This window comes from Sinocyclocheilus anshuiensis, unplaced genomic scaffold (genome assembly GCF_001515605.1).
Source record: "Sinocyclocheilus anshuiensis isolate Anshui unplaced genomic scaffold, SAMN03320099.WGS_v1.1 scaffold491, whole genome shotgun sequence".
Classification (NCBI taxonomy): domain Eukaryota; kingdom Metazoa; phylum Chordata; class Actinopteri; order Cypriniformes; family Cyprinidae; genus Sinocyclocheilus; species Sinocyclocheilus anshuiensis.
The window spans coordinates 1,027,476-1,040,055 of record NW_015551041.1 but is presented as its reverse complement, the minus strand read 5'-3'; the positions used below and the strand labels follow the sequence as shown (position 1 = coordinate 1,040,055).

The 12,580-nt window shown below is 35.6% G+C and overlaps 1 protein-coding gene across 1 annotated transcript in view; it reads right to left on the bottom strand.

The window, feature by feature from the left end:
- Positions 1-12,580, bottom strand: part of LOC107661469 (membrane-associated guanylate kinase, WW and PDZ domain-containing protein 2-like) — a 112,854-nt gene that overhangs the window by 19,802 nt on the left and 80,472 nt on the right. The window contains 2 exon segments of the mRNA XM_016451074.1: positions 964-1,141; positions 5,671-5,702. Coding sequence (XP_016306560.1) covers positions 964-1,141; positions 5,671-5,702 — 210 coding nt within the window.

Genomic DNA, 12,580 nt, shown 5'->3' with positions numbered 1-12,580 from the left:
GTCAAACTAAAATTTATTCAGACAACTTCAACATTTCTCACATTATCACAGTTTATTTACTATAGTTTAGAAAATGATAATAAAATATGACAAGAACTTAAAGTTAAACCATGTCAGAACAAATTCATCTTGATAATGAATTAGGTTGAATAGCTGTCAGCTGTTAAATTTAAGTATAATAAATAATAATTTGGCATTCAAATACATCGCGAATATGGAAACATTTGATTTTGTGTCGAATGAGAGACCCAACGTTGGTTTCAGTTCCGTTTTAGCCTAAATTAATTCGTTTTGGCTTGTCATTTATATTGCTATAGCCTAGCTTCTTATATTTTTAATTCTTGTTCTTTTCTAAATACTGTTAATTGACAGGATTTGTTGTGGAGTGAGGGGAACTAAAATAGCCTAGCTATGTTTACAGTGTTTATTATAATGTTTGTAAACATTTCGCGTCGGCATTAGGTCTATTTCTGAATGAAATAATAAAATGCGACTTATACGCAACTTATGTTTTTTCCCGTACTTATGTATTTTAACCATGCAGCAAACTGTTTTAAATAGTTTGATAAATTACTGAAAAAAGAAATAATTAAATGACTTTTTAAACCATTTAACTGATTGTATTAATCGGTCAAAATTCTTACCGTCGGTTAACCGGTTAAAATGAACATCCCTAATTTTGGTCCCAAATTTTTATCAATTTTACTGGTAGACCCCTGTATGAAGAATTTTTGGGTATAATATGTCACAGTTTACTTTATTTTGCTATCCTTACTTACATAAATGAATTATAGTGTCCTGCACCCACTAGTAAAAAAAATAAAGAAAAAATCATATCTGGTGTCTGAATAATTTTTGGTTTGACTGTACATATATACACACATAAATCTAAGCTGAAATATTTGAAATATTTTATAAAGTCATTTACAAACAACTAGAAAGCGACCAAAATCTCTGACTTACGTCTGCTTTCATATATGGCACGTGACTTCTCATAGAGGTCGTAGGGGTCCGGCTTGCCCAGGTGGAAGGGCTCTGTGTCCGGAACAGAGGAGCGATGGAGCGTCTGGCCGGGATGAGGGGCACCGTGGGGGAGCAAAGCAGCCGACAAGCTGGTCTGGGGGCTTCCTTGAGTGTCCCACTGTATGGACAACACAGATATGGACTGGTTTGAGTGGATAATATACATACATGCACCAAAAAGAAGTGCAAATCTCTCATGTACATCTTTTAAAAGTTCAAGAGGAGAACATTCGGCATATCATAAAGGTGACCCCTGTCATTACTCATGGCCTCTTTCTGCGAGGAGAGAGTTTAGCAGTCCAATCGCTCTCTGGCGGTTCAGTGGGGGAGATGAATTAAGCTTTAAGTGAGGGACTAAAGTGTGAAGCGAAGTATCTGTGCTACAGTCATGCGCCCCGGGGGCTAATGGATCCTATTTCCTGTGAGCTGTTCAATTCACCTGCAGCTCTCTCCGCTTAACCTGCCAATTCCATTACGAGCCCTGAATCCAGCAGAACTAGACGGCTTCCTGAAAATGATGTATCTCACACCGGGATGAAAGTGAACTCACATGAAATTAGATATCATTCTAGAAATACCTAAATGTGCTAAATGAAATGTTGCATTACTTTACAAGGCTTTAGAGAAACTTAACCTGGGATGTATAGTCCATTTAGGGGAAGTCGTGGCCTAATGGTTAGCGAGTCGGACTCATAACCCAAAGGTTGTGGGTTCGAGTCTCGTACCGGCAGGGATTGTAGGTGGGGGGAGTGAATGTACAGCGCTCTCTCCCACCTTCAATACCACGACTGAGGTGCCCTTGAGCAAGGCACCGAACCCCCAACTGCTCCCCGGGCGCTGCAGCATAAATGGCTGCCCACTGCTCCGGGTGTGTGTTCACGGTGTGTGTGTGTTCACTGCTGTGTGTGTGTGCACTTTGGATGGGTAAATGCAGAGCACTAATTCCGAGTATGGGTCACCATACTATGTCACGTCACTCACTCACTCACTTTAGTTTAGCAAACACCATTTGTGGATCTGCATTGCAATTAAGACATGTAAAACTATGGAAGATAATACAAGTGGACTAAAAACACTGTGGAGCAGTCAATTGTTGTAGGATAGTGACAAACACAGCCTGGGATATTCTGCTAAATATAGCCTTTTATTAAATGGCTTGCTGGAATACTTGTTTTTGATTGGCCAATCAGAAAATATATATATATATATATATTTACACACACACCCAGATACACACATTTTATATATATATATATAAATCTTAGCTGAAATATTTGAAATATTTTCTAAAGTTATTTATTAGTTAAACTTGTTAAACTAAACTAATAACTAATAAACTAAAACTGAAACTAAATTTAAAACCACAAAAAAATTGTTACTCGAAATAAAATACAATATATACATATTTTATTTTTGCTATTTGCAAAGGCAACACTTTTTTATTTTAATTTAGTTGAACTTAATGTACTAAAATAAACTGAAAGAAAAAGTTAAAAACAAATGTAGACACATATACTACAAAACACAAAAACAAAAACTACTAAAAATGACAAAGACAAAATTACTCAAAAATTTTAAACTGATTCAAACTTTTAATAAAAACGTTAAAATGTCAATGAAAATGAAAATGACAGAACACTATTTGAAATATTATGGATATTATTATGGATAAATATTATGGATATATGGATAATAACCTTTACTTGCCATAATTTTGAACCCTTCTAAAAGGGTTTGTATCATGTAAAAGTGGTTTCTTTTGTAAAATAAATAGTCAGTGAAAAAACAAATCCCACAGATTTGGAGTGACATGAGGGTGAGTAAATAATGACAGAATTTTCATTTTTGTGTGAACCCTCTCTTTAATATTTAAAACTTAAAATGAATCCATTTTCAGAAACGAGGAGTTTTGTTTTTAAGTCGGCCAGAGCTATAAATCACATGGCAGCATGATTGAGTCCGCGGGTCTCGGGGACAGAGGAGGAGGAATATCAATTGAGTATCACCTGCATAATCTTTGCTTGGAATAATTTCTCTTCATGATAAACACATTCAAGCGTGCTCCACCTTCACAAACACACATATTAAAGAGGCACACTTTGCTGTCAGTTAAAGCTTTTTGTTTGCTAATGCAGCAGCACAAGAGGCATACTGATTGAGCACGCCACCCATGGCGACTGCGGTAATGCATCTGTCACCCAGGACATTTCCATGTCGGGTTTCATCAGAGTGTTATCCAGCGCGCCGCTGAACACGTGCTGAGACTGAGAACTCGTGGCTGCCATTTGTCTTTAACAGCGATCAGAGATTGATGCTGCAATTGCTCTGAGCTGCAGAGGGATTTCAGCCATCAGACGCTGGTCTGAGATCACTGCTAAAGGGCAGCAGCTAGCCGGAGGTGTGCAGGTGCTCAAATCCTCTTACGTTTCATAAAAAAACATGATTTGATCATTTCTCCAGCAAACGCTGAAGCTGAATCACAACTGTCAAAATTCCATCAGCGTATCTGCTGAAATTAGTAATCAATTTGTGCTGTATTACATAGCAAATATTGGCAAAACCATTTTAAAGGCAACAGTATACACTTATACATACAGGTGCATCTCAATAAATTAGAATGTCGTGGAAAAGTTCATTTATTTCAGTAATTCAACTCAAATTGTGAAACTCGTGTATTAAATAAATTCAATGCACACAGACTGAAGTAGTTTAAGTCTTTCGTTCTTTTAATTGTGATGATTTTGGCTCACATTTAACAAAAACCCACCAATTCACTATCTCAACAAATTAGAATATGGTGACATGCCAATCAGCTAATCAACTCAAAACACCTGCAAAGGTTTCCTGAGCCTTCACAATGGTCTCTCAGTTTGGTTCACTAGGCTACACAATCATGGGGAAGACTGCTGATCTGACAGTTGTCCAGAAGACAATCATTGACACCCTTCACAAGGAGGGTAAGCCACAAACATTCATTGCCAAAGAAGCTGGCTGTTCACAGAGTGCTGTATCCAAGCATGTTAACAGAAAGTTGAGTGGAAGGAAAACGTGTGGAATGAACTTTTCAACGACTTTCTAATTTATTGAGATGCACCTGTATGTGCATGAGAACATTTATAACTTTTGAATGCTTTTGAATGAAAACCCCCCCCCCCAAAAATGTGGTCATACATTTCAATAATTTGTATTAAATACTACTAACAAAACACATAATATGCATCTTTATACTTTGTCATATGAACACCTAGTTAAAAGCTATATTTGTTCGATTCACTTAAAAGACCAGACTCGTTTGAATCATTTGTTTGAGTATAAAAAAAATAAAATAGTGCTGTCAAACGATTAATCGCATCCAAAATAAAAGTTTTTGTTTACATAGTGTAATGTGTGTGTATATTTATTATGTATATATAAATACACACACATGCATGTATATATTTAAGAAAAATATGTTACGTTTATATATTAAATATATTTATCTATAATATAAATTATATGAATATAAATATATACATGTAAATATTTTAAGAATATATACTGTATGTGTGTGTATTTATATATACATATTAAATATACATAGTACACACAGATATATTATGTAAATCAAAAATATTATTTTGGATACGATTAATCGCGATTAATCGTCTGACAGCCCTACTAAAAAACAAACGTTTCATTAGAATCATTCATTCATGAATCAGACCACAGTGTTTGATTCACTACAAGGAACCGACTAAGAGTCATTTGTTCGGAAATTGGACAACTCTGATTCTGCGGCATGTGTTTGATTTATTAAAAATAATTGTAAAAATCTTATTTGTCTCTAAGTCGGTGTAGTCCTGGACATTCATGCTTACTTTTTTTTTTCTAAAAATAATTTCCATTCAAATCACATCATAAAAATACAAATGAAAAACACCTTGAAAAATATTTATATTTGTCTTATAAGATCAGGTTGGCTCAGAAGAGTCATTTGTACAGAAATCTGACAACTCTGGTTGTGCTGTATGCGTTTGATTCATTAAAATGAACCGAGTCATTAGTTGGAACGACAAGTTGTGCTATATGTATTTGATTCACTAAAAATGGTTAAAACACACTCTGATGGCAATTATATGTTTGGCGAATTGGTGGCCAATTCGAATGAATGTGTATGATCTAATTTGTATGTTTTCATTTAATTTGTTTACTCCCCTAAACAGATTTGCTGTATCCATTTGATTCACTAAAACATCGCTTAGATAACACACTCTAATGGCGATTTTTAACTACTTTACATTTGTCAAATTGGTTGGCTAATTTATACAATGTTTTTCGTATGAATCACGTAATACAAATTCATACAAAATTGTCACCTTGTAAAAAATCTACATTTTTGCATGAGATCAGGTCGGCTCAGAAGACTCATTCATTCAGGAATCGGACTACTCTGCTTGCTCTGTCTGTTTTATTCAATATTTATAGCTGTGTTGAGGCGCAATGGAAGCAAGCATGTGTGACTGTTAATGGAACTGAATGTCATGTGGTCGAATCTGTATTGAAGCCTTACTTTACAACCCTTTGAATTTACAGCAGGTGTCAAGGTCAGTTTAAGAACATGCAGAAAGAAATATTAGTTTGAGAAAGCAAATATTTCAAATCATTTACCTGTTTTGTGGGATCCCAGGGTGTGTAGAGGCCTGACAGAGAAAGAAAGAGAGACTGATTAATATCATTAGATCTAAGGAGTAATAATTCATAATTGTCACATAATATTCATCCATTTTTCTCTTCACTTTGTTGTCCTGTAGGCGGTGAGGAAAGTTTATTGCATTTATTTGCAAGGTAATTACATCATTAGCTTTGAGCAGATGCCAAACTCATCTTAAATAAAAAGACTAAAACTGAGCCTACCAAACAGTATTTCGTATCGTAAAGGAGACAGAAGACACTAAACTAGATTTTTGACTTCCAGTCAGTTCTGAATGATTCTGAAATAAGAATGGCCAGAAATGCTTTTAGCATATGTGTTGAATCTATATCACTTTATATCACTCAGCATCACTGGCCTCATTCGTATCGGACAAACATCTGTAGTAAAATGTCTAAGTATTAGTATTAGGATAATCAGAAAATTAGGAAGAAAATTTAGGATTATGATCACTTACAAGAAAAATAAATGGAAATGAGCAATTTTACCATTATTATAACAGCACATTGTATATGTGACTCGCGCTATATCATATATTATGTACAGTACTGCAAAAATAATTTTCTTAATTAGGGTTTCTGTCATAATAAAAATGAATTGTTATTAGTGATATTTTCTGATTCTAGTAAATACATCAGAAAACTCATTATAGCAAGATACTTTATTTATAGACATACTGTATACCTTCTTGAGATAAACATTTGCATTCGATATTACGTTTATTTTTCAGACTTCACTGACATGTTGTTTTTCTTGTTTTATTAAAAAAGTGCCAATGGGGTCAGAAAAACTGATATAGAATAGTGTGTCTATATTAATAATATTGTATAAACGACCCAAATTACATCTAAATCAACTTTTTTTTTTTCAAACAATTAATGAAAAATATGACATTATAAATAAAGTTTCTTACTGACTACATTATTTACACGAACAGAAATCCATTTTAATGGTCAGCCTGGGTGGAAATAACTGTATAGTTACAACCACACATTTCACTTTTTACAATATGCAAAGAACTACCGCAATACTGTTTTATTCTGAGTTCTGAGTATGATATGCATTTGTGATATGACTGTCTGTGATATGAAGACGGTTGTTTAAGATTCATCTGCAATGTGATTAAATCATGCAAGCCAGAGGTGCTATGAGAATAATGAGTTACAAGGCCAACTTTTAATTTCTCAGTCTTGTACCCGTTTCTTTCAATTGCACAGCCTATATTGTGAGTCTTTGTGCTTCTCTGTGCATGAAAATGTGCACGCATGTGTACGTCTGGATATGTGTATGTGAGCATTTGTAGGGGAGCAAGACATTTTTTTGCCTACTTAAACTAAGAGGATTACATCAAACGCTATATGACCAGGACACGACTTGGCAACGAAGGGCTAAACATAAAGCCTCAGGCAAACGTGCACAGTCGTGGCACTCCACAAGTCCTCCTCCTCCCCCGATGCATCACAAAAGAAGCCATATGGACAAGAAAAAGCAGAGAACTTCGATCTAGCTTGTGTTCAAGGCTTCAAGGATTTGTTCTCTTATTTCTTGATTGCCGCATTCCGACTTAAACACTGAAACGACCTTCAAAAAATTCAAACTTCAAAGTTGAATGCCACGTTCTGTCAGTGGCCTCATGCGTCGTTGGGTTTCATTCATGTCGTGCGTCTCTCTCAGGTGAAGTCTGAAAGGTGAGTCAGATGGAATCACGAGGGATTCGGGGTGACTGTCAGCTCCGAGTTCTCCGAGACCCAGATGGAATAGAGCCAAGAGGATGTAAGAGAGCTGTCTGCACTGCTGAAATGCCACGGCCCTGATGATATTTCCAACAGTACAGGGAGTCAGAGGAGTATAGTTATCACCTCACACCTGCCTGTCCAGTCCTACCTGAGATGTCAATAATCCTCATAAAAGAAGTGCAGAGAGGAAGACGGACAGTGGATTTGTGCTCTGACTGCTGCACTAATAAGGTAGAGAAATGGGAATCGTAAGGACAATTCTGGTTCCTTAATGATTCTTTTAGTACTCTGGGCAAATTTGGAGATAAGAAATACATTTCTTATTGCATTTACCTCCCTCGGCAGTCTGTTGCCAAATGAGATCATTTCTGATTCCAACAGAAATAAATGTAGTGAAATGAATGAAGGTGTAGAACCATCTCAAGGATGATCAGAAGAAATGGACAGCACCTGAGTTAAATATATGAGTGTCACAGCAAAGGGTCTGAATACTTAGGACCATGTGATATTTCAGTTTTTCTTTTTTAATAAATCTGCAAAAATGTCAACAATTCTGTGTTTTTCTGTCAATATGGGGTGCTGTGTGTACATTTTTATGTATGTTATGTAGTAATTACAGATTGGTGCAGATTACTACATAACACTACATAACCAGATCAAATAAATATATTTTTCTTTTGTTAATTTAGTGTTGAACAGTAAAGAAAACAAGCCTAGATTTATTTTCGACTAGATTTTTTTACTTTTAGCATTTTTTGGATCTGCAACAACTGCTAATTAAAATAATGGTCCCTTTGATTCAGTGGTATTTTAGTATTATTTATATACTATTATAATATTTATTAATATTTTGAATTCATTTGAATTTCATTTCAGTTTATGTTTTAGTAATTTTGTTATGAGCTTTTGCCATTGTAATTAGTTTTTTATGTTTTTATTTAGTTTTAATTTGTTTATTTCAGGTTTAAAAATTTTAGCACATAATTTATTTTATTTCTGTTTTAAATTCAAATTTTCATGTAGATTTTTACCTAATTTTTTATTTTGTTTTTTTATCAACTTTATTTCAATTAACTTAAAAATCATTTTAATAGTTTTAGTTTCCAACAACAACAGTGCTCTGATAAAAAAAAAAAACAGTAATTTTAGTCAAGTAATACCTTTAAAAAAAATATGATATTTATGATATTTAAGAAATATCAAGATATATACTGATATATACAAGATATATACTCAAGATAAATTTTTTTTTTTTTTTTTTTAGCTATATCATCCATCCCTAGTCCTAATTAAACACTAATAAATCAAAATATTTTATTATTTGAGGAAAAAAAATTAATCTTAAACATATAACTGGCTCTGGTTACACTGCAAGTTTGTGCGGACAGTGCAAAAGAAAGACTGTCTATTTACCATCTTTGAATTCAGAATTCTCACCTTGTTCTGGTGTGAAATTATGCTTGTCTTGACATTTACTTGCCCATTCATCCCACTGTTAAATAGATATATTAATGTAAATTTATGTAAATTATGATAATATAAACTCTTCACGTCACCAAGAATAAATTACATCTCCTCATTCAGCATCTATTTCAGAGTATTCCCTCAGTGACACATGCTGGGAAGCAACACGCTCTGATTGGCCTGTTCGCCGAATGCCCCGCCCCACTCGAGTCACTCTGCGTTCTGATTCGTCTGCCTGTTTATGTCCACAGCTCAGTGTGGGAGTCGTGCTTTAATTAGAGAACTGGGGAAAAGAGCTGTGAACATGGCTCTGACCGGGCTCTTGGCAGAACGCCGGCAGGAAACTGAATGGTCTGGCACTTAGCCAGTGATTCACACGGGACCGTCTCTCGCTCCCTTACAAGAGGCCTTGGAGTGGTTGCTGAGAGGTCCTTTAAGACCGTAGCCTTCGATATAGTCATGAAACACGCAGAGGAGGTGAGAACAGACGCACAGCGTAATTGACAGGAAGCATGGACAGAATTACTTGATTGATAGTGGTTTAGAGGAACAGAAAAGCGTCTTAAGAACACATATCAGGTTTACTGTACACATGCACAGACTGTAGCCTTCTTCAAGATAGTTTCTATTAATTGCCTCATTCATTTTCATTCTAAGAATATCCTAATTAAGAAGGGTGATAAAATATTACGCTCTGCACGGACATTTTAATGAAAGTAAGCACTCCGATAAGTGGACTTGCATGGAATTAGTAGATTAGCTTGGCTCCAGTCTGAATATGCTAATAACTGTCACCAGCTCTTGCCAAGAGATGATACAGTGTGCAATCTTGCGAAGGCTTTGCTAAAATTGCCCAAAAACAGCTCGTCAGCTTCAGTTATTCTGAAAGAAAACAGCTCGAGTCTGAGAAATTGAGATGTACTGGTTAGTTTGTGAGGCAAAGCACATCTAGAAATCTATAATAGGAATGTTTCTCTCCTCTTATTTCAAAATCTTGCTGAATCAAAGCTTAAGGCAAGTTCAGAGCGCTTAGAAAAGACTAAAAACCGAAGCACTAAGCATACAAAGTTACTTTCAGCATTTCAACCAAAACTTTAAAGGAAAAGTTCACCCAAAAATTATATTCGGCGTTCTTTAAATAATTATCATCATTTATGCCAAACTTGAGGCAAATTAACTAATTCAACAGTAAGTATTGGGTAACATCCACATTTGTGACCCTGGACCACAAAACCAGTCATAAGGGTAATTTTTTTGAAATTGAGATTTATACATCATCTGAAAGCTGAATAAATAAGCTTTCCATTGATGTATGTGCAAAAAATCTAAATATTGAGAAAATCGCCTTTAAAGTTGACCAAATGAAGTTCTTAGCAATGCATATTACTAATCAAAAATTAAGTTTCGATATATTTACGGTAGGAAATTTGCAAAATATCTTCATGGAACATGATCTTTACTTAACATCCTAATGATTTTTGGCATAAAAGAAAAATCGATAATTCTGACCCATAAAATGTTTTTTTGGCTATTGCTACAAATATACCCCAGCGACTTAAGACTGGTTGTGTGGTCCAGGGTCACATATAGTTAAGCATGTTACAGTTATTATACCTTAACATACTTGGTTATATAAGACATTTAACCATCCGTCCATCCGTTAATTATATATTCGTTCTATTGTTCGTTCTATCATTCTATCTATCATTCGTTCCATCGATCTTTCATTTGCTCGTTTGCTATCCTTTTATTTGTGTTGTTCAATCTATTTATCATTCATTAATTCTATTGTTCGTTTCTGTCTATCATTCTGCCTATCATTCGTTCCTTCTACCTGTCGTTCACTCTATCATTCTGTCATTTGTTTGTTCTGTAGTACGTTCTGTCTATCATTCCATCTATCCTTCGTTGTGTCTATCTATTGTTTATTCGCTTTTTGTTCCATAGATTTTTCCATTTTTGATTGATCATTCTATCTGCAGCATTTTATCAAAAATATACGATTTGCTCTTAAAAACAAAAACAGAAAATGTCTCTCTTGTACAAAAATATTTGATTTGAGATATAAAACCTTGTCTTAAGGATGTTTAGATATCTTGACTGGAAAACAAGAAAAATACCGATTAATAAAATGATTTTTGATTTTGTTTGACATGACTCATTGTTTACTTGTTTACTTGTGAGAGGCCAGATGATCTAAACATTCAATACTCAGTCCTGTCCCAGTTCAGATGAGGAGAACATTTAGTTTATTCCAAATCCAGAAGGATCCAACCAGTGCAAAAAAATTCCAAATAGAATGAAGAACAGAATGTGAGTGATCCTTTGGTGAATGCAAGCCCAGGTTTCATCTTATCTAAATCTTGTTGGCCATCCTGCTGTGAGCCTGGTGGTGTCGTGAACAAACCAGAACAGGGAATCTGATCAGCTGGAGTAATGAGCTCCGAGCTGCTGCTTCTCCTCTTTGCATCTTTTATAGACCTCCACAAGCCTGCTCAACGCCACCTAAATTCTTAATGACCGCTCAGACTCGGCTGTATACACTCTCGTTTTCTCCTCCGCTCCCGCCACGCTCGCGGCTCCCTCAGATCGTTTGCTTTTACCTGATGGCGGGAAACAATTTGTCTCTTTGCTGATAAGGAGAATGACCTGTTTTGGATGTAGCTGAAAGCAAAGTGTCATAGTAATGAGAGGATAGTGCTTCGGCTCTCGTGGCGAACATAAAAGACAAGACACAAAAAAAGGGAGGAAGCTCTTGGCAGAGTCTGGGAAATACTTGATACGAGGTTGCCATGGCAACCTGCTAACACATTGAAATAGTCGTTTATTGACGGTAATGGCAATACCGCAAGCGTGCGGTGATGAGTTGTCAAAACATTTGTGCATTTTATGTTAACATGTAATTATGCTAAAACAGTAATAATTTAATAAGGGAAGCTCTGCACAATGCCACTTTTTTATCTTTTCACATCTTCATAGTCAACGAACTGTACTTTTTTCATAATTGAGAAGTAATTTTCCTTGCGTGTGCACCGTTTTGCCTTTGAAATGTAAGACAAGAGTTTCATTCTTTAATAAAAGGCTCTGGGCTCTCCGGACTGCTCTGATGAAACGCTGTCAGAAATGAAAAAAATTATTCTCTTATGTCTTTTAGAGATCATCTTATTGCTTGGCCACTTTTATTCCTCTCTTCCGGTCTCCTTCCTTATTAAAGTCTATCTATCTGTCCGTCTTATAAGTATGTATATTTATATATTTATATGTATGTATGTATGTATGTATGTGTGTGTGTGTGTGCGCGCACGTAAAAAAAAAAAGAAAAAAGGTTAAAGGCTTGTTCACACAGGGACAAATATCGCGCGCGATTATCGCCGACGTTTAACGCCTCGTGACTAAACAATGGGCGCCAATGTGAGTGTGCACACCGACGTGCAAAACGCGAGGCATAAAAGCGTCATTTAAAAAAAAACCGCCTCGGACTCGTTTTTTTGGTTTGACGCGCCGCGTTAAAAACTGGCCGACCATTGAGATTGCCGCTTTTGTTCACGTGCCTGGAGCTGCTGAAGTTACAGTAAAACACGACTTGGTGGCGCTCAAGCACAAAACGGTCTTGCCGAGTACACATTGATACCTAACGACGAAGAGGATGTAAGTAGACCAAGAAGAT